At 41.2% G+C, this 23,049-nt stretch overlaps 1 protein-coding gene across 3 annotated transcripts in view; it reads right to left on the bottom strand.

Annotated features, from left to right (window-relative positions):
* The window catches only part of tie1 (tyrosine kinase with immunoglobulin-like and EGF-like domains 1), a 41,375-nt gene that overhangs the window by 3,054 nt on the left and 15,272 nt on the right, over positions 1-23,049 (bottom strand). The window contains exons 1-20 of one of the 3 annotated variants that reach the window (XM_071486408.1): positions 16,183-16,536; positions 14,688-14,984; positions 14,454-14,564; positions 14,112-14,267; positions 13,157-13,288; positions 11,198-11,338; positions 10,952-11,080; positions 10,344-10,489; positions 9,093-9,237; positions 8,811-8,969; positions 8,098-8,238; positions 6,640-6,942; positions 5,865-6,155; positions 5,060-5,253; positions 4,768-4,914; positions 4,593-4,656; positions 4,300-4,410; positions 1,619-1,809; positions 761-874; positions 114-184 (exon numbers count right to left, since the gene is read on the bottom strand). In XM_071486408.1, the coding sequence (XP_071342509.1) occupies positions 114-184; positions 761-874; positions 1,619-1,809; positions 4,300-4,410; positions 4,593-4,656; positions 4,768-4,914; positions 5,060-5,253; positions 5,865-6,155; positions 6,640-6,942; positions 8,098-8,238; positions 8,811-8,969; positions 9,093-9,237; positions 10,344-10,489; positions 10,952-11,080; positions 11,198-11,338; positions 13,157-13,288; positions 14,112-14,267; positions 14,454-14,564; positions 14,688-14,984; positions 16,183-16,228 (3,089 nt within the window). In that variant the 5' untranslated portion in view covers positions 16,229-16,536. Of the gene's footprint in view, positions 1-113; positions 185-760; positions 875-1,618; positions 1,810-4,299; positions 4,411-4,592; positions 4,657-4,767; positions 4,915-5,059; positions 5,254-5,864; positions 6,156-6,639; positions 6,943-8,097; positions 8,239-8,810; positions 8,970-9,092; positions 9,238-10,343; positions 10,490-10,951; positions 11,081-11,197; positions 11,339-13,156; positions 13,289-14,111; positions 14,268-14,453; positions 14,565-14,687; positions 14,985-16,182; positions 16,537-23,049 lie in introns of those variants that run through there. The other 2 variants (XM_071486409.1, XM_071486410.1) reach the window with 2 other exon arrangements.

The following is a 23,049-nucleotide window of genomic DNA, read 5'->3' as shown; positions in this document are numbered from 1 at the left end:
CTAGATATTGAAATGCCCTCTGTGAATGTACTCTGGCCTGAATAACTCCACCTGTTGCAGTGAGTGCAAGAGTTAAATGTTAGTTTGACAGATGATGTGACACTGTAACTCACACATCACTCTTGGACGTATACACGCTGTAGTTCAGGGATTCGATGGCCATCCAGCGCACAGGCAGCCTCCCCTGAAAGCCAAATAAACATGTCAAACCCTCTGCCTTGTGTGATGACATACAGCATCAAAAATGAAACAAAGACATAAATCAATAAATACACAATGAAATAAGCTTAAATCTGTATTATAAAGTGGCAGGTTGTTGCTGTGGTGCTAAAAGCTCATGATGGACATCCTATTAGAGCAATGCTGGACGCCGCTGTGCCACCATTACACACTGCCCTCTACAGGTGGTTTGTTGACAAGATCAGTTGAAAAACCAATCCGAACGAGATTAAAACTAACCAATAAAAACATTTCTCAGCAATCAAACTGCATTTGATTTAATCTATTTCAAGAAAACTAGACTTTTGAATAAAGTGAAAGACTAGAGATATTACACTGTAGTGTCACAAATTTACATTATGTGCAGCAATCCTCTCTTAACCATTTATCAGTGCAACTCATCAGGATTTTGCTGTTTCCCAGACAATGTGTGTCTTCAGTGTGTGAGAAATGTTTACATTACAACTACCGGCGTGTGAAAAATACATGGAACACAAAAAAAATCCTTCTCTCACAAACAACTAGTGTCCTCATCACTCACCATCGTCTTCTTAACATAAACCTCCTCACCGCGGGACAAGCCGAAGTCTGCTATCTTCGCCACGAGGTTGTCCCCTACAAGAACATTCCTGGCAGCCAAATCCCTATGGATGAACTAATGCAACAACAGTGGAGGTAAAGAGAGTCGTTATTATCCCAGTCTGATGCATGCAAAAAATACATTTCTTTTGTTTTGTTTTATTGAAAGTGTAGCTTCAACATATTGTGATGAACAAATGTACAGTAAGGAAAACATTTTTTTGTTTGTTACGGCAATGTAGGAGCTCATAATATAATATCTGGGTCTGGTTGATTTAAGCCAAAGTAAGTATTATAAAATGTCCATCTTAGTGGACCAAACATATAAACAAGTTTCTAATGTCATAATAAGTTTGGGTAACATAACACAAGCACATTATTACACTTGAGACACTTATAACGTAGAATGGTGTGTAATATCCTGATGATGCAACAGTAATAATGACAAAGCTCAATTATTGCATCTTCTTTTGAATAATATCCTTAACACTGTCAGCTCTGTTACACGTACAGAGTACTGTATTAAGTATATTATTAAGGAAGTAGTAAGGGTAGTTTATGTAATATTTAAATTATCTTGCAATCAGTTATAAATGTATAATTTGTTTTATTACATAATTATACTTCTGCCCCATTAAAAGGCCATTTCTAAATATATGTTGAAAAGTTATTTAATTAACTTTTCCTTGATATTGAAATTGTCAACTTGACTGTCATAGGGGAAAATTATGAAAAGCCTGTTATCAGACTTTAAGAACAGAGATAAGAACACAGCACACACACAAGCAGCCACCCAAATACACACTCTTTCTCCTCCTACCTGTTTGTCACTTAGGTAATGCATCCCATTGGCCACATCGACAGCGAACTGCAGCAGCTGCTGGGAGGTGAGGGTGGAGGCAGTGCCGTGCTCTTTTGCAAAGGCAGGGTCGGTCTCCAGCACACGACTCTTCCTCAGAAAGTCGAGGAGGTTACCGTAGGGAGCATATTCGATGGCTATGTACAGGTAACCTGGAGCAAACAGAGGGACAGAGGTTGCTGTTTACCACATTCTCTTATTACCACACAGTTTCAACCCTTTTTCCACCCGGTGTTTGGTGTGCTGTGATCTCTGTGAGGTCTCATCATCATTGAAAAGCTCATGGCTCCTGCCAATAAACCTTTTATCTTCTATCTGTACAAGCTGTTAGCAGCTCAGCCAGACCATCGCAATGGGAATGTCTTCTTCTTCCAGGCCTTGGCTGGCCTGCCTGCAGTAACCCGGGAAGAGACCCAGCTACACCTGTTAAGAGGCTGGGCCTTCAAGAGCTCTGTCTTGACACTGACAGAGGTAGACCATGAAATCCTCACAGAGCTCAACCAGATGGCTGAGGCTTTGTTAACAGATGTCAGCCAGAGTTCCTGCAGGTCATGAGGCAGTTGTGCTTGTTTTCAATATTGTATGTGGAAAGAAAGAATAACAGGGAAATGGACAGACTACAGAATACAATTATGTTCCTTTTCAGCAACAAGAGGTTATGCTAATCAGGATATGCTGTGTTTCCTGTAATAAACATTTTCCAAAATCATTTCTTTGCTCAAAATGAAACAGAGACAGATCTTTCCAGGTATATTAGCTAATATCCAGTGTCATACTGTATGTGGGGTTTCCCATCTTACAAATACATAGCTCTTGTCTCTTTTTCATTAAGGAAAATGTTTATCATGTAGATGAGCAGACTTGAGACCAGTAAAAGTTTTATGCTATAGTAGCTGATCCAAAGTCTGCTGCCTATTTTGTGTTTCACTCTTTATCTTCCCAGTGACATTTGCGTATTTATCAAATATCTGCTGTGTTCATTTCCTTCTCCTGTCCCCCTGAACACACCTAATTCTTTCACAATGCTGATATCTGAAGAGAAAATCTGTTCCAGATATCTGTAAGCTGAGAAAGTGCACAAGAAGTAAACAACATCATATATCTCCCTTTTTTTTGACAGATGCACAGTGGATCAAATGAATAAAAAACCTGAAATCAGAAAAAAGTGCAGCAAGAAAACACTCAAATGCCAGAAACAGCAATTGAGTAACAGCCTGTATTTCCACTGTAAGCCAGTGACTTTTTCTGTTGCAATAAAAGACTTTAACAGCGTCTCCCAGAGGAATTACCCTACGCAAAGAGAGAGGCAGCACAGTGAGACCCCATGCAAACTGTATTCAGTATTCTCCTCCTGATCGCTTTCCTTCTTTATTTTCTTACCTTGTTCCGTTTTAACTTGCTTCCTTTCCTTTCCTCCCTCAATACTTCACTGGTTTCCCCTCTTACCCACTTCCTCTTTCCTCATTACTTTATCTCACTATCTGTTTAACAATGAGCCAGTCATTTCATAAAAGTAATATGCATAGGGGACTGTAAGCACAAAAAAAAGATGAACAGTAGTTTAACATACTGTAGAGGAAAACAGTATATATCAAACCATCCTGAATGGATTGATGCAATTTAATGCAAAATAGAAAAGAATGATGGGAGAGTAGGTACTTAATGAAAAAATACTACATGTATGAGTGTATACTGTATGATATATGTAATTGTTCAAAACTATGTTGATCACAAGTATGCTGTAGTTGAGGCTGTATATTTATATTTTTGTGGTTGAATTCTGAGAGGTGAACCTGAGTTGAACAACAGATGTAAAGCTGAGTGAAGGTCTTCAGAGTTGAGTCCTGGGAGACACTCTGAATTAGTCAGGTGTTTGCTTTTCAAGGCTGATTTGGTTTTGTAATGTCCTGACTTATGTACTTTCCATACTGGACTTCCGCTCTCATATGGTATCAATCTTTGATCAAACACCAGCAATTCAATTATTCACTGTAGAAGCCATCGGCCATGTAGCTGGAGGAAACTGATACTTCATGGTAAGAAGCGGGGCCAAGGAAACCTTATACAACTACATAAATACAGTTTGGTTGTGAGGCAGATGGACAAATCAAACAAATGTGATTGTGTAAAATGCTTCTGGCAGACGGGGATTATTTAGGTTGGACACATTCAGGGGATTTCCAGGTGCAGATGACAGAGGATCAGATGGGATGGGACTGTCTGCTTAGATCTCAAGTGGGAAGAATTTAACCTGTTCATGTGCAGTGCTACAAACTGGACAGTAATTCGCTGTATAAGGATAGAGAAAACTAGGATATTGTACGCAGAACACCGACACAGTCATTTCTTTGTAAAGCCAATAATGACATACAGCACTATAAATCCCACAATATATGCAAATGTATTTTCTGTCTCCAGAAGATTTTCATCAGTTATAACTTGCAGGAGCCCATCTTTCTAAAAATCTGCTACTGCCCATCAGAATATATATATATATATATATATATATATATATATAATGACTTGTGAACCACTATCCCTGATAACGGTACCATCCATCATATCCATTTATGTTCCATTAAAACCCCAAAACCTGAAAGCATATCAATATCTGTGAAAGCCACTAGGTGTCACTGACTCACCTCTGTTCTCACAGGCTCCGATGAGGTTGATGATGTTGGGATGCTGGCCTAGTTTACACAGCACCTCCAGTTCCCCTGCAAAGTCTCTGTGGTCATTCTCTGAGGCAAACTCTGCAGGAAGATCACCACACACAGCACTGTTAGACAAAGCAGCTTCAGTGGAAATGTGATTTTCACACCAGTCAGAGAATGCGCTCCACTGGAATTAGATTGGCTCTGTGTGTCAGTGTGTCTCCGTGGGATATATACACACATCTGTGGATGTTTCTTGCATGAATGTGTCCAAGAATTACCTTTCAGCATCTTGATGGCTGCGCTCATCTTGCTGCCGTCCTTCTTGATCATGGCTTTGATCACCTGGTTTAAAAAAAACTGTTGTTAGCTTAAATGTTTGACCCTGTGCATAAAGGATGGCGACCACAGGAGAAACATTTCACATTTCAGAAAGTACATTAAGAGTCTAAACACCTGTCCAAAGTTGCCCTCTCCAATGACATCTTCAAACTTAATGTCCTCCCACTCGAGGATTGGATAGGTGAGGGGCTCTGGGGTGGGCTTGGGCCTCCGTGTCAGGGTCAGAGTTCCTGAGTTAAACTGCAGAATAGTCTCCTCACCCTGGGGACATAAACAATCTTAAGCACTGTAGTAAATACAAATACATTAAAGTAGCATTTTCAAACACCTCACACTTTGTCAAACCAGAGCTTTAAAGAAATTCTGATGGAAAAACCATCAAAGCGTAACACTGGTGTATTCTTACTGATCCAGACTGGTAGGTGAATGTGCGTCGACGGTTGAGCAGCGTCTTGCGGATGAAGAAAAGAGCCAGCAGTGCCAACAGGATAGTCACACAGGTGACTGTCACCGAGCCCACCACTGCCACCAGCAGCTGGTAACTGTCCCCAGAAGGCCTCCCAGCCACACCCTGGGTGGTCGGGGTTAAACTCTGAAGGCCTGGGAGGGAAAAAAACCAAGCAGAGAGATGTAGGTAATTTTCAGACGGTGGAGATAAATGAACTGTTCGATGGGATTTATTATTATCATGAGTAAATCCCTGTCCCTTTGTGGGTGGTCCTGTTCAGTACCAACCGGGAAAAGCACAACATCGACCTCAAGTACACTGGTGAAGTGATTTTCCACTGGGAGCTATTTTTAACTTGGAAAGAAGATAAAATTTACATCCAAGAAACCATAAAAAGCCCTAAATTTATGTCAGCATGCTGGACTGCTTAATCATTCCTTTTGAAAAGATTACCAATTCAATTTTACTGTACTGCTGCCCTGGTGTACCAGCCCAGGGAGAAAAGAAGACTTCCTCAAACTTTTCTGGCCTGATATCCCATATTTGGTTTCCAAATTTATTATAACTAGAAAGTCATGTGAATTTAATGGTCTATGGTGTGTTTTTGAATTCATTTTTCAAGAGCTCCAAATGTGTAATGAAGAATTGACGATCCTTTCTGTTAATGCAACAATATCAACATGTCAGTTTACAGCATATCAGATCCTGGATCCTAGTAATGCTGGATAAAGGTGGGTGAGCAGACAGCAAAGCTCCTACTCACCATCTCCTTGTGTCATCGCCTGAACAAACTTGCTCCACTCTCCGGGCACTTTGGAGACAGCCTTCACTCTGAATTGGTAGAGCGTGCTGCCGTTCAGTGCTGTCACATCTTTGGTGGTCTTGTTCCCATCGTCTATGTCCAACCAAGTGTGTGGGCTCCCCTGGCCGACCGACTGGTATTCTATGATGTATTTAGTGATGCCTCCATTGGGATCCTCAGGGGCCTGCCACCTCACCTGAATGGCTGACATGGACAGGGGCAGGGCCTGGACGTTGCGTGGGGACGATGGGCCTGAGACGCAGAGAGATTATCATTGTTAGAGTCGTCAACAGTGATTCTGTCGCCCGATATTCTAAAATAAAACTGGTGCTCCAATCAATGACTGTCAGGTTTGGCTGCACTGGGAAAACCTTAGGGTTTAAAACATTAATTCTGTTGGATGGATCTGTTTCTAACTTGTTGATCTTCACTGACTGCAAACCAGAGCTGATTATGACACCTAACTATCATCCGCTAAACTGTTCCCCAATTCACACAAAGTTTGTGGGCAGAGAGAGAGAGAGAGTCACCAAGCAAGAACCAATCATACTCTTTTCCTGAGTGTTTTGTAAACTAACATGTCACTTGAGCCTATAATATAGGGATATTGCATTAGACCCCATGTTTTGCCACAAACCACTGTAAATGAATTATAACCTGCTTTGAAAATCTTGCAACATTCAAGAGGAGCATCTATTGCAGCTTGTTCCTGAACAACAGCAGAGGTTTTAGTTACCCTGGCTGTTGATGCAGAAGTAGTAGGGAATGGACGGTGGCCCCTGGCTGCCACAGTTGATGAGTCGCACCACCACGGTGTAGTCTTGCTGGTACTCCAGGTTGTGGAACTTGGTGGAAAGCACATTGAGCAGGGTGGTCTCCTCCAGCAGTTTCTCATTGTAGGGCGCTGGCCCGAACAGTTGCACTAAAAAGCCACTGGCTGTGCCGGCATTAATGCCATTGTTGGCGGGCAGTTGCCAGCGTACAGTGGCATTGCGGCCTTCCACCGAACTGCTGTCAATCTCAGGTTGAACTGTGGGCTCTGCAGTGACAGAGAACACACAATGAGCTGAGGCACTAACAGCTCCTTGTTTATTTCAGTTCATCAAGTCAGTTCCCTCAAACTGATGGTAACATATTTCAAATTGAACTGAATGGTTTTCTTAACTTAATTTTGCCTTGTTTCACTTATTTCACAGCAGCAAGAATCAGCCGGCGGCAGTGGTTAGCAGTGTTAGCTCACAATAAGCAGGCATCAGCTTCAAATCTTGGCCTTGGTCTTGGTTACTTTCGCCCCATGTTAACGTGGGTATACTGTGTGGGCTCTTAGCTCTGTGACTGACCCTGCCCAGGTTGTTTTTTCTTTCCCAAATGTACAGGCTTCATCACCCTACGTGCAATTAAATGGATAGATGAAAAGGATATATAGCTATGACTAAAGTTGATATGGAATTTTATTTTGAATTAAACTTTGGATCTCCTGTTGATGGCCTTAAACGGTTCCATGGTTCTTTTCAAGGTGAATACCACATGACCGCAACATCGTCAGTTCGAATCCAGCACAGGGACCCTTGCTGCATGTCATAGCCCCCCTCTCTTTCCCCCTGTCAATATGATTACAGATAGTTTGTGCTTGTGCAAGAGAACAATGTTCCCTTGTAACAAATAAGCGTTGTTCCACTTTACACATGGACCTAATCACATATTGTCAAAGAGTCAAACAGAACTTTGCACAGTTACACTGCAAAACAGACATTGATATATTTATGTTTTTCCATCACCACTCCTGTACTCACACTCAGACATGCTCTCTCCCTCTGCACCACAAACATTGAGGAATAAAATCCCAGTCTCTGGCATTTAAATACAGGTTGTTTGTGATTCTTAGGCTTCATTTTAAGCAGCCACAGATAATTTGAATGCACTGGCATCTTTCTATATTTGCCTGAGACTTGAGTCAGGACAGATACCCTCACTGGGGAAAAGACAAATGGGCATGGGAAAAGCAACTGCTCTGTTATGGGAGATGAGAATTTACTATTACTCTAACCAGACACCAGATAATTATGATTGCTTAAGTTCTGTGGTCCCAACTATAGACATTTGCTCCCAGGCAAAGACTTCCAGATAAATATATTCATAAACAATGTTTGTATTTTCCCTTTGACCTGGACCGCAAATTATCTGTGGGTCTTACCAGGACAATCAGTCTCCATGATGGCCTCTGGCCCTGGTTGCCCCTCTCCTCCCTCTCCAGGTCGGCTCAGCTGGACACGCACACGGTAGCGTGTCGAAGGCTCCAGGTTCATCAGCGTGATCGGCTCCTTGTCACTGTAGACTGAGATAAAGTGGATGTAGGACCAGCTGAATACATAATATTTGACTTATGATTCACAGTAAGATTTTTACATCATCATTTTCCCTAAAACATGCATGTATAGAAGTATTATAGATGCATAGAACATGCATATAAAATTATGCATAATGCAGAGTTTATACGTTTATTTGTTAGCTCTTCACATGATGAGTTGCCTTAGGGTACTCCTACTCAGTGGGATGTAATGTGTGATCTTTTTGTTTACATAACCTGAAGTGTGTTGCAGAGGAAACATGGGTAGGTTGTTTCTTATGAGTTTGATTTATTCATTTTGCTCTGTCTCTGCCAGCTTTTCCATTTAGAATTTGTTTTACTATGAATTTGAGCAATGTTCTGTTGCACTCTGTAACTGTGGATAATACATTATAACCTTGGCCAATCTCACAGTGTGTTGAAATTGCGGTGATGACTGGTTATTGCAGTGTTTGCTTTTGCTGCTGCTGAGCACTGAAATAAAAGTCAAAAATAATCTTCTCATGATGCTGCTCTCTGAAATAAAGGCTGGCTGAGTGACTATATCACTGCCTGCTCACCTATGATGGAGGACCAAGAGTCTCCGTTCTCCACAGGTTTGTAGAGGAGCCTGGTGGAGACAATGGGGCCGTCTCCTCGGTGGGAGTCCACTGGCATCACTAGCAGCTGCTTACTCCTCCTTACCAGCAGTTTGGGAGCAGTAGTGGGCACGGGGGGCTCTGAGTGGACACAGGAAAAGATTTTACTCACAAATTTGAGATGTTTGTTGCTGTGGTGTGCAGTGGCAGCCTACTGGATATCACAATAATAATAGTATCTTTTCCTTTCTGTCTCAGACTGACCTTTAATGGTGAGGTTGAACTTGCGGGAGTCCTGGCCTCCATTGGTGAACACCCTGCACTCCCACAACCCACTTTGTTGGGCACTCAGACGAGGGATCTCAAACATAGCTGTGCTCTTATTTGATTCTATGACTGTGCGGGAGGCCTGAGAGTGAAATACATGACACACAACAGCAAAGCAAAGCACAATGAAAATCCCATTTTCATTTCCTGCGCCTATTTTTACTCTTGCTGTATTTATGTTAAGAATGGCCTCAGTATGATACATTTCTTTGTTCCTGTGGGAAATGCTGATACAGTTCTTTATCAGATTATTTCTATTATCAAGGAAACAGCGTAAAAAGAATAACACAAAAACTAAACAAGTCACTTATAGGTAACACGTGGTAACTGCTGCACGGTGGAGTGATACGGCCGTATCTGGTCAGGCCATTGTGTTGTTGACTTCCTCAGAGCTTAACTTAACCTTGTAAACATCAGTTCAGACTTAAAGGAACAGGACAATTTAACCTGACAGTGATCGAATAGGAGTAAAGGAATAGTTTGACATTTCTTGACAATAGTTAGACAAGAAGATCAATATCACTCTCCTGTCTGTGTGTTTAGGTATGCTGCTAGAGCTTGGCCATGTTTAGCTTAGCTTAGCTTAGCATAAGGACTGTAAATGGGGAAACAGCTAGCTCGCCACAGTCCAGAGTTACAAAATATACTTTCAAGTACTTGTGAAGCTAACTAATCAACACATATCTTGTTCGTTTGCTGGAGATGTCAGACTCAAGTTGTTCTGCCACTTTTCACCAAGTTCACAAGTTACAACACTTAACTCTCGATAAAACCACAATTTGTTGTTTTAACATTTGTGTTTTTATGGCTTAAAGATATGAAACTTTAAGCGAGGCTTAATGCTTCCTCCTGCTTCCAGTCTTTATGCTAAGCTAAGCTATCCATTTCCCTGCTCCAGCTTTACAGATAACACACACAGTCTCAGATGTCTCATCTAACTCTTGATGAGAAAAATAAAATGGCGCATTTCACAAAATGGAAAATATTCCTTTAACTGCATTTGGCTCTGTTAAGTTTCTGAATACTGTGCTAGATCACACTCTTGCTGTGTGACTGTATTTTATCTCTGCCTGACAACCTCAACATGAGTTTTATCCAGCCTGTGTATTTTGTTTACTTTCGTTCAGACTTACTGTAAGTTACAGTATCTTGGCAGGAGTGTTGTAAGCAGCATGCTGGTCCTCCTACCTTGAGCACAGTGCTGTCCAACTTTCGCAGCTCAATGCTGTTATGGCTGGGCAGGGGGTTTCCTGTGGCTGAGCATTGGATCTTGGGGCTGGAGTTAAGATTCCATTCCAAATTACTATCCAGGTCCAAGATCTGGGGAGCCCGGTCTGAACAAGGAGAGGTGCATGGAACAGACAGTAAGAAAAGACAAGATGGGAAAGTGAGAAAGAGAATTACGATAGAGGGGAGAGATCCCTCGGCTTATGTTTAACTTGTACATGAAGAAATAGGATACACAACTTGATTGTTTCAGGTGCAGGCACACAGACATTTTCAGTGGCTTCATCACTGTTTCACTGGGATTTCATCAGATACCCCGATGAAGCCATCTTGTAAAAAGTTACTGTATGTACAATCATGTTTCTTAAGTTTTGAAACTCGCGCATGATACCATCCATTAAACGTTTGCTCTTGTGATGAGGAAGAAGTTGGTAGTATTCGATCAGGAGGATGATGAAAATGGAAATGTGCCATGTAGTGATGAAGAGAAAGAATACACAGTATAACTCATTGCCATTCCACAGAGGAAGCAGAGCTTAAAGGATTAATATGATGATGCCCACACCCACCAGACTTCTCACAGTTCTGTCCTCTCCACCCTGTGGGACACTGACATCCACTGAAACGGTTGCAAACTCCTCCATTCTGGCATTTACAGCTCAGCCTGCAGTCCGGTCCATACATGTCATTTTCACAGGCTGATAAGAGAAAACACAAAACTATACTGCTTACGATGACACACAAAAAGGTAAAAAATAAATATAACTTTTTTTTTTTTTTTTTTAAATTACAAATTGAACTGATGTAGAGCTTACCCTTCTCACAGCGGCTACCAAACCAGCCGCTGGCACAAGAACAGCCATAAGGGTCTGGTAGGCAGAAACGAAGCCCCTTGCAGTTCAGCTCAGAGCCACATGACTCCTGGCAGTTTCGACCAAACATTCCTTCTCTGCAGGCTGCAAGCCATCAGAGAAAGATAAATTCACAAATGTGTTTATTTAAATTCCCTGCGTTTTGCTGGATCATGCCTCAACCTGCCTTGCAAAACACCACAGAGGACTGTGTAACCTGACTACCAATGTTGACTTTCTAATCTGTGATCACTTAGATTTTGATTTCAGTGTTATATCTGATTACGTTATTTTGCATGCAGTTTCGAAAGTAAGCACAGCTGGTCACCAATATACAGTGTTCAATAACAATATGATGATGTCAGATCAACATCTGTAAAGTGTGGAGAAACCAGGCAGATCACAGCAATAATTTGCAAAGACTCATATTTCAGGCACAGTCAAAGTGCAGTAAAGATGTAATATTGATCCATGGTCCACCATGTAAACTCAGTGCACCTCACATATAGTCTCTTTACAATATATACTAACAGCTGACCACACCTACAAATCACTGGATCAATATATCACTGGTGCAACGCTGGGTTAACTTTACCCATTGCCCATAGATACAAAACCAATGAGTTACCAATCAAACCTAAGATGGATTGTTTTGTTCCAGTGTTATTTACCCAAACTAAAAACTGGTATTGTTACAAACACTATTACTGACAGTTAATATTATGTGTGTCCTTTGAAATTTTGAATTTTATCCAACTAACAATAACTTTGTTAGAGCTCCAAGTTAAACTTGAGCTTGTGTTTAAAACTGGGTCAAAAATGACTTTATTCTGGTGACCCAGTGGTTTTCTATCCACTGGTAGTGGGTTGAGATATCCTGGTTTTACATAGGTGCTATATTGACCCAAACTGGGTCAAGTTTGATCCTATTACTTCAGTTTGCACTGACACTATGCCATTCTGCATGTATTTAGTGATATCACAGTTTTGAGTTGAGACCTTGTTCAAAATGTCTCTCATCTACACATGAAATTGCTTATCTTGAAAAACAGAGGAAGCCCGTGCTCTGCAAAAGAATTTGGGTTGGTACGCTGAATGAATTTGAATGGGAAGTTCTTGGCTCATCAGAAACAAGGTTCAAGGATATTTGCATGTCGCCATGTGAGATGCCTATGGTGCTGAATTTTATTTGCACCTGTCTACCATCACTGATTAAACAGTGAAGCTGATGCCACAGCCTCTAAAGCAGCGGTCTCTCTAATGTTCTGCAAGACTCCAGTTCAGAAAGAAATCTCCAACTGCATGTAATTTCTTTTTATTCAAAACTCACAGCTGTTCTCTCAAAATCTCAGTTGTTCAGTCTATTGACAGCTTTAGTCCAAACTGAAATATCCTGTCTAACACTGAACAGATTGCCTTGAAATTTTGTACAGAAATAGTGTATATGTTCCCAAGCAAATTAATCCTACTGATTTTGGTAATCCCCTGACTTTTCCTGTAATGCTATCTTGAGGCTGACATTCGAGTTTGACAGTGAAATATCTTGACAACTTTAGGCTGGATTACCCATGAAATTTGCTACAGAGGGTCCATAGAGGATAAATTGAAATCCCTTCGGTGATCCCCGGACTTTACATCTAGTGGCATCATCAGATCATAATTTTAAGTACAGCCTCAGAACTGATGGGACGGCTATAGATTCTTGTTTGGTGCAGTTCTTGTGTAGGAGTCAGGCCTTTCTAGTGTAGGGAGGATAACTATATGCAACCTCATATATGTTACCATATATGAAAACTGCATACACTGTTCGCCTACTGATGCAACTAACATTTAACTTTCCGTCTGAAATATTTTATTCTGACACTGCTTACTGAGAGTGATGATAGAGATTGGACTTTACACTGTATTGAGCACAGTACAAACCTGTCTCACAGCGTGTTCCCATGAATCCTGGAGGGCAGACACAGTCTCCATCCACATCGTGACACACTCCTCCATTGAGACACTCGGGACAGTCTTCATCACAGTTAGGGCCCCACTTCTTACTGGGACAGTCTGCAGAGAAACACGATTTTCTTTTCTTAGAGCGGCATGAAAAGTGTAGAAAGTGAAGATGCAAATCCTCTGCACTTTCTCTCCTCCTTGGATGTTTAAAATTTGTCTGAAACTCCCTTAAAACCTGTAATTAAACTTTCAGTCTGGCCACATCTGCTTCAGACCACCTTACAGAATGCAGATGTACATGCTCAGCTGTATTTTGTCTGCATCTGGTGAGAGGAGGGGGTGTGGGAAACAGGCAGAGCTCAAGGCAGAGCAGGCGGAGGGTGGAGATGGTGTCGATACTGCTGATGTCTCTTTATAATAGTGGAGTGCAGGAAATGAAACAAACACATGCGCTGTAAAATATCTCACTGAAAGAGTGCAGATGTAACCCACAGTGATTTCACAGTTATTAAATGTCACGTTCAAGTTCGGTTTCATAAGTGCAAAACCAGTTCTCCATTGGTTTTGCTGTTTGCTGAAATAGTGTTAAAGGCCACATGAAATTAAAAACACATTTTCCCAGTTTTAATCCTGTGTCCCTTTATTATATATATGTAATTGTTCATTTACCTCTTGTAACATGCCAAAAATATGTCAAAAAAGATTTTAAAATCAAAATCCAGTATTTTCTCTTCCTATAAAATGGTTTCAAACTTTTGAAGATTCATCCTGCGCTCAAGGGTGTCTACTATTTTTGTGTCCAATGAAAATGACATTTATGGCCCTGCCCCTAACTACCTAAGTGCAGGACTTTTGAGCTAGCAAGAAAATATGGTTTTGGTTCCACTGACTCCTGCAATCTGGCCCTGAGTGCTAATATGAGGATTCAACAAACCTCTGACAATGAGCCTCATCCAGGCCCCCTGGAGCGGGCTGTCCCCCACGTAGCTGGCACTGTAGATGCCTTGATTGGCAGGAGCTGCATTCTCCACTGTCAGTACAGCAGTGCGATTGTTCATATCGTTCCAGTGAGTCATATAATAGTAGTTTCCTATAAAAAAAAAAAACAAACAAAAAAAACCCCATAAATGACATAGTTTCCAATGTGCCACAAAGCAGCCGTCTGTCCTTATTTGTTCAACACCCTTCATTAAAAAACTGTGTATGCTCATTATTTGCGAATGGTCTCGTAACTGGATGTTAAATTTCCTGCCTTAAACTGTGTGAGATATCTTACCGTTGTACTTCCAGGTCACATCTCTCTTTTGGGTGCTGTGAAGCTCCATGCTGAGGTTAACTGTCTGTCCTTTGTTAGCAGTCAGAGTGAGGTGAGTTGGAATAAAATTAGCTGTAAGGCCCATAGAAAGACACAGTTATTAAAGACACACTATCCGAGCTGGAAGCATTGGAAAACTGTAGAGAAAAAGGAATCAAGTGAAAAAAAAACTGGTTGTATGATGTCTGAACATACCTCCGCCGAAGTTGTTGATCATCGTGACCGTGTTGAGTGGGGAAACTTCCTGAGTGGATTCACAGTAGAAGATACCAATATTGTCCAGATCACGGAACTCTTCGACCTTTACCTCATTGTTCCTCGGCTTCGTCAGTTTAAAACTCGGCTTCTTTGGGAATCTGAGGATGTCGTTGTCTCTCCTGATGTCCAGCTCAACCTGAGCACGGCTACGCTCTCCCTTGATACAAGAGATGGTAAACTGAGTGACGCTGACGACCTCTGCTGTGGAGATCATGGTCAAGTCGATCACGGCATCTGTAAGACAGGTTATTAGGTTTTTATTATCTGACACAAAGCAGAGTCTCAGGGTCATTATGGGTTTGATTTATCGCCCCACAATAGTGTTTCAAAATCCTTGAAATAGGATCAAGCAGATTATGAAAATACAGATTTTTTTAAATTTATTTATACTTTTTTAATAAAGTCACATATTTCAGGAGAAGACTCATAACTGTGTGGCTCTTGAGACGTGTTTCTATTATTTACTCTACCTTCGTTTAATTGGTGGGACATTATATGATATATATTATTTATATATTCAAACAAAAACTGAACATTAGAACTATTATGGTAGGCTCCATTGCAGTGCTTCTGTATTAGACTGCATGAGTTTTAAGTAGGTGTGCCTGATAAAGTGGCAACAGAGTGTATATTATTCACTTGGCTTGAAATCATGGTCACATCAGTCTCAGTATCTCTGTGAGGTGTTCATATTCTAAAATGTGAATCCAAGTGAATCCAATGTGTCCAACTTAGCTCACACACAGTTTACAGCAGTGGTTTAGCTCAGATGTCTAAATATGTGAAAGTTTAAATGATAACTCATTTCAGACACCTGAAACAGTTAGTACACACTTGTGCTGTAGGTTATCTCAACACATCAAGTACAGTGTTAAACAGTGGCAAAAAAAAAACCTTTGTAACTCACAGGTATCTGTCTGAGCCACAGGTGACAGTGAGTCTATGATCTCAAAATGTATTTTAAAAAGTGACTCATTGATTTACAGCATTTTACATACTGGCACCTGAAGTCAGCCCACCCTTGTTCATAATTTGGGTTCAAATACAAAAAAAAAAGAAACCACCAGAAATGTAGTTATTAAAATAAAAGTGCCAAACCCAGTCATGTCAGTTTGTCCAGCATTTCTTCGCCCTGGTATTTAAGCCCCCGATCCACAGAACAATGGCAGGAAACATGGATGAGCTCGTTTTTTCTCTCAAGGATCACTGCGCTACACTGAGGGTCTTAACAACTTAACAATCACAACCACATAACTTTAATAAAATATCAATTATGTAAATATCGCGATGAAAACGACCAGGTGGGAAAAACTGTTCTTTCTTACTATTCATCACGTTTAGAAAATAAATGGATTAGATTACAATGTTGCTCCGATTAAAATCTAACCAAACAGCTTTTTAACTCAAAGTTCTTGATTCTTATCATTCTTACCTGATAAAGCAACAAAGCACAAGACAAACACCCACAAAATCCTCATGGTATATAAAATCCTCACTGGGGGCGAGTTGTGTCTCTAAATCAACAGCCAGTTCGGATCCACCGGGAGAGAGATTTACATCCAAAGCGGTGACGCTGCGTCACGACGAGCGGTGCGCTTTTTTACGCATAACTCTGCGAATAATCCAAAGCTCCTGTTCAGGTGTAAAATCTCTCGGGTAACGACTTCAGCGGGTCCCGTGTAGCTTAAAGAGGCTGTATCACTGTCCGTCACACTGAGCGCAAAGTTGGACTTGGGGTAAGGCTCAGCTTTCTCTGGGTGGGAAAGGAAGGAAGAGCGTCACCAGACAGCGGAGCACCGCTGGCGCTCCAGACCTCCCCGATCCACTTAATGTAATTATGTGTTTCAACTTGTCACTTTTTGTTCCAACACAACGCCAGCCGCTCTGATTGTCTCCACACACAGTTGATTGTGTATTACGTTACTAGTGTCTAATAATGTTATGGCAGTGAAAATCTTGTGTGGCTATCATTTTTGCTCTTCCATGGCCTACTTTATTTTTTACTATAGGAGAGTATTATCTATAATGTTTACAGCTTTGTTCTAATATTTGTTTAGTACTACTTAAATTGTCATTTTACTTCTTGGTTGTAAGAAACACATTGCACACTTTTTTTTTATCTAGGAAAACATTGCGCACCAGGATTTAAATGCCAAATATTTCTACAGCATGCTGATAAATATATCCAGTGCACCAATACTTAACATGTTTTTGTTCAGCCAGGATCTGCACTCTGCATGTCCCATGTGTCTTCAATGGCTGACACTGCATTTTACTGCTGCCGCTGATTTTCTTTGTAGAGATGCTGCAGAGCACCAAATGCAGCAGCAGCTGGTATCATGTTTTGCCAAATGCAACAGCTTTGTTCTCTCACTTCAATGAGTTGGTTACAATCCGTGCAGTTTTTATGACCACCCATCCCCCCTCCCTCACTGTTATAATCAGTCAGTTTCAGGAAATGATGAACAATACGCTTGTTGTGTCTATCCTATCATTTCTGCCCCAGGCCCTAAAAAATGCTTCACTGTCCCACTTTGGAACATCTAGTTGAAATGACTGCACACGTCTTTTCTTTTTTTTTTTCTACAAAAGCTGTCGGGCTGATTTGGTGTTTTCTTTACATTTCCTTGCGGCTTCAGACAATCAACTTGAAGTTGACTCAACTTCTTATTGTTTCAGATTTCCTGTTTTCCATCTCAGGAGCTCACATGGTTTTCTTTAGCCTGAAAGGAATCTTTGATTGTGTGCTGGAGTCTTAAAAAAAAACCAAAGAAGAACAGAAATTGTCTTTACAAATTGTTGAGACACTTCAAGTCCAATCTGAGTAAATAAATGAGTAAATAATTGTCATATCCTCTCTGGTGAAATAGTGACTTAATCAGACCATAATCATAGGTTCACATCATAATCCTGCTCCTTCAATTAGCTGAAGTAAAAAAGAGGAAAGAAATCAAATCAAAATCGAAGTGGGTACACCCAGGTTGGAATTGTTTTGTCTACAAATAACAGTGTTTCCATTATGACTCTTGGCAAACAAAAGGTCTTGGCGCCCCGGTTGGCTCAGATCTGTATGATCCCTTTGACCTGTCAGTGTGGCCTGTGTAGCTCAGAAGCCAGAACAACTTCTTTTAAAAGACCCTCTTGTTTCCTCTGCAAATGCTTCAAAAATACCTAACAAAAGGGCCTGGACTTAACAGCGAGAACAATGATACTGAACTGTCACATGAGCAGACTATTAGCTGCAGCACACGCCTGTGTACAGGATAACCCAATTTATAATATATAACAATATGCAACAAACTCTCTGTACCTCTGTCAAACTACTTTTGCACACTGTTCAGAACTCAAACGGAGGCAGTTTTCCGATAATTATTGCCAGTTTTGCAGATTTGTGTAGACTGTTTTTTCACTTTGGGGAAAACAAATGAGGAGGAGAGCAAAGGAAGAAGAGCAAAGATAGTAAAATGCTGTGTGTTGCAGACACAGCTTGGTGGAGCCTCTATAGGAAGCCAAAAGGGAAAAGCACAAAGGCTGGGTCAACATAGTTGCTCCAGCCTCTGGCTGCATGAAGGCTGTCAGGAGCCAGAGACCAGGGATGAGTGCTTTTGTGTGAGTGTGAGTGTGAGGGCGTGTATGTGTATGTGTATGTGTATGTGTGTGTGTATTTGTATGTATATGTGCATGAACATGTGCATACATGATATTGCACAAGACTGAGAGGGGAGTAACAGACTGCGTGCATGCATGTATGGTATAACAGTATAGGCTATGCATGTACACAGAATACTGCATGTGTTGTGTCCGTGCGTGTGTGTATTTGTGAAGGAAATTATTTTGGTGGGGTGAACATTCAGGGTGGAGGACAGTCTGTGCTCCTCAGACATTAGCCATTGTATCCAAAAGTCTTTGTTGTCCTCCAGTAATTACTATGAGCTGTTTGTTGTTAGAGCGACGGCCGCTCGTTTTAAGACACAGTCAGACAAAGACATCGTATGGTGTGTCTACTGGCCAAGTTGGCCAGTATTGCTTCCCCAGATAACAGTGCAACAAACAATGACAGACATGAGCACTGTATATTATGCACTGTAGAGTGCAGCAATGGGCTGAACAACAATGAGAGAGGATGGAGTGTTTCTTAAGCTCCAGGGGCATGATTGCTGTTCAGTGATTTCAGAAGTGTATGTGTTGTACATACGGGATTAACACCAGATTGCCTCTGAATCACTGTCAGATGCATCTATTGATTGAAGTCAACTGGTGGAAGTAAATGCAAAACTTAATATGAAGGCCATTTTAATACTACCTTAAATATCTGCTCTTTGAGGCAGTGGAATGTGTATCTGTGTATGGTATCTTTTGCACAGCAACAACAATCACTACAGTCACACAGTCACACAGTCAGATTTTCCATTCATCTTCATGACCTCATTAGAAAATTGAATTCCTCTTGTCTGTCTTTATCTGAAGTATTTTATTCTCTATCTGCTGCAACACTTTACAGCGTCACGCTCAAACTTCTTTTTTCACGGACTCCATTCAGAGAAGTTGTTGTGGTCGGCTGAAAGATTGTGGGGAAATGCCACCTAAATTATGTTAAGCTGTAAATTTATAGCATACCAGCTCCCAGGCATGTTTTAGTGGTTTCTGACATTTTGTTGTGGTTGTAGTGGGGGGGGGGTGACGGTGAGGCTGAAGTCTGGAAGTGAGAACTGGAAGTGAGAACGGCAACAGAAGTAGGAGGTCTCTCAGACTTTGTGAGAAAGTTTGTATTAAATTCCCATTTCCCCTCATTGTGTGGCGAACTGGCCCAGCTCCACACGCACTGATCCTGCTGGGCCTTGGGAGCCTAAGCAAGGGTGTCACTCACACCTCTCAGACCCACTACATCAACCCCCCTGGCCCCCATATTCTTCCCCAACTGCAGTTGCAAACCCTTGACCTCCATGCCAACTTACCCCACGCTGTTTGATAAAGGAACCCTTCACAAGGATCTTCCCAAGACCTAGAGAGACTCAAATCATGTGTGAACCTTTGCTTCGAAGCAAGATTACGTGAGTGAGTGTGTGAGAGCAAAGTGTTTTAAGCAATAGAGTGAATGAGACGATGAAAGACACAAGGACAGATTTGCAGATAGAGCATGTGTAGGAGCATTTTTAGCCAAATTTAAAGACCCCCCAACTCACAAAGTCGGATTTCCCCAAAGATAAAAAGCTATAAACCCCTGATAACTGCAGCACTACTGCTATCTAAGTTCAGAATGTGTTTACACTCTCATACACTTGACATCTGTCAATTGTGTTTTTCAAAAGCAACAAGACTTTCAACACTACATGATGACAAACTGACAGGTCTACAAACTATTATCTCAGCTACATTTCCCAATCAGCTCAGTAAACTAAGGCAGTCAGCCAATCATGTTCCAGCAGAGCTGAGCGGTGTCTGGCCTCCAGTTTTTAAAATAATAAACTTGGAGAGCCTCCCGTTTTTCAAATATCCACATTCCCATGTGCCCTCGCCAACTCCTTCAAAGATTAGTGAATGCAGATGATATTGTACTGTGGAGTCCTTCAGCGAGTAAAAATTGGTCTGTTGAGCCTATTGATGAATTACAACTGGATGCCACGACCCAAAATGTCCCATTCATTCCTGCTGACACAGTACAGACACATACATGAATGGTTCGAGAATAATTTCAAACAGCTCTTAAAGACCTTTTTAAATTTCAGTTGGACATATTTACATAAATTGTGATAATACAAGGAGTCATTTTAATTATTTTACAGCTTATTTCATTACAGTGATTGTTTACATAAAAAAGTCTTTTTGGACTGGTGGGCGACCTGACTTTCTGACTGTAGCCACTACGGATGGACTGCTGTATCATATGGTACAGACAGCCATACCCAGTAGATAAATCCCAGTGACTTGGGTGATCCTGTGACCTGTCCTCGAGCACCAACAGTGGGTCAAAGATTTTACTTATCCAGTGACATATCTCAACATCTACCACTTAGACTGGCACAAAATAACCCTCTTAACGTTCATGTTTCTGAGACCATAATGATTTCTTGATAATCCCCTGCCTCTTGCACAACTGTGAGGTTGACATTTTTAGTTTTAAGTGAAATGTCTCAATCTTAATGAATGGATTGTCATGAAATTTGGTGACATTCATGGTCCCTACAGAAGGACCTGTAATAGCTTTGGTGATGCCCTGAGTTTCCATCTAGCGTCAATATCAGGTCACAATTTTGATTTGTCCAATACCAAATACAATGTTTAGTGCTAATATTAGCGTGCTAACACCCTAAACTAAGAGGGTGAAGATGGTAAACATTACATCTATTAAACACCAGCATGTTTAAAATGTTATTGTGAGCACGGTAGCATGCTGACATTAGCAGTTAGCTCAATGTGCCACTGTGTGTAAGTACAGCCTCACAGAACTGCTAGCATGGTTGTGGGCTCTTGGTCTAGTTTAGATATGAAGCTTTACTGATTTCTGAGTCAGTTTCATCAAGGACTAGAAGGTATTCACTAACAGAGTCAGAACAGTCAGTACTCATATTTTTTAGACAGACAGATGTACTTGGGAGATGCAGGACTAAAGGAGCCATGTAGGACACTGAACCACCTTCTTGGCCAAAGAAGACAGGAATGTATTCAGACCTCGGCAAATGTCAAGCTGCTTTCCAACCTTTGTTGCATGTTGCTTCCTTTTCTCTCCCATACTTCCTGTCACTTTCCACTGTGTACTTTCTCACAAGAAGAACTGTCATTTAAGTAACCTCAAGGGGAAAATGCCTCCAACAGATGGATTGACACATGAAGTGATGGGAAATGATCTGACAGAAGATAGAATATACAAAGTCAGCATGGCCACAGGGCGAGCAGGATGTGTACAGCTGATAAAACACACAGGAGCGGCGGACTGTGCGCCATATCGTCTTACCTCTGTAAGATGATCTAGGTCTACAGAACATAAATATGCACATATGCTTACAGATAAGTATGCAGACACATAAGGCCTCACCCTTTTACCACACATTCACATTCACACACACACATGCACGCAGCCCTCCCATAAAAACTGATTTTTGGGAGGGTGACACAAAGTGAGTTACTGACAGGTTTTCAGTCGTCATGATCCAGATTTCATGTTCCCCAAAGACGGAGCACTTTCCTTCCATCCCTCCCATTTCCTCAGGCTCCACCAGCAATCTCACATCCCCATTAGGCTACAGCATGGTGAGTCAGGAAGTACATTACACAGACATTAACTTGCTGGTTAATTTGAAGCCATAAAATAGACAGAATATCAGTTGGCAGGAAGATATTACCATCCAAATATTACAGATTGACTGCTGATGGCGTAAGCGAGCGGTAGTCTGCATTACATTACATTCACTCATTTGTCAGATGCTTTTATCCAGAGGGACTTACAAGTGAGGGATAACACTAAAGCTTCAGTGCAGTAGGAGGCCTTGAAGTAGGTACTAAGTACTAAATTAAAGAGATCAGATAAAGAAGTGCACAGAAAGTGCATAGTAAATGCTGGTCAGATATGTTCGGGTGTTAGAGGTGTTAGGAGAGGAGCTGCTCTCAGGGGAAGAAGTCTGCTTAGACACACAAGGAGCGTATAGGGAAAAGATCCTATTCATTTGCAACATGGACACACGTTAAAGCATCATACAGGAGTTTAGTTAAATCAACTAATATTTTATGAGTAACTAGACATAAATATATATTTTATTCATGTCAAGTTAATTCAACTTTAAATGTATAGTTTTTTGGTTTTCAGACCACTTCAGAAAATATGATTTTTTTTTTTACATCAGCATAGCAGACTTCCCTGCAGCGTTACCTGTGTTAGCGCTCTGATAGGACCGCTCTTTCATACCAATCTGTGGTGTCCGAGTTACTATTCAGCTGCTTTCACATACAGTGGGAGTTAATGTGTAAAGTATCCCTCAGTCATCCATGTCAATTTCTCAACAAACTCGGCCGAGGGACCACATGCATGGCTTTTTTCAAGACCTCTTGAAGGCTGAAACAATGCATGTTTTGTTAGCTGAGGAAAATAAGCTTGATATTTTTTGTGGAGTTTCCTCCCTGACAGACAAAAGCAACGAGCACTGAGCAGCCAGCGCCATAACCACCGGAGGGATGATTAACGAAGCTGAGAAAAATGACGAATGTTTACCAACCTGTCCTGACAATAAATACTGCTGGTGCTCAAAAGGCTAGTTGATCATTTTGTGACATTTATGTGTTTACCTCGCAGTGTGCCGATTGACAA

This window comes from Trachinotus anak, unplaced genomic scaffold, assembly GCF_046630095.1.
Source record: "Trachinotus anak isolate AG129_WGS33_773 ecotype Australia unplaced genomic scaffold, CSIRO_AGI_Tana_v1 ptg000010l, whole genome shotgun sequence".
Taxonomy (NCBI): domain Eukaryota; kingdom Metazoa; phylum Chordata; class Actinopteri; order Carangiformes; family Carangidae; genus Trachinotus; species Trachinotus anak.
Note: the sequence above shows the minus strand (reverse complement) of the source record. Positions and strands in the feature narration are given on the sequence as shown.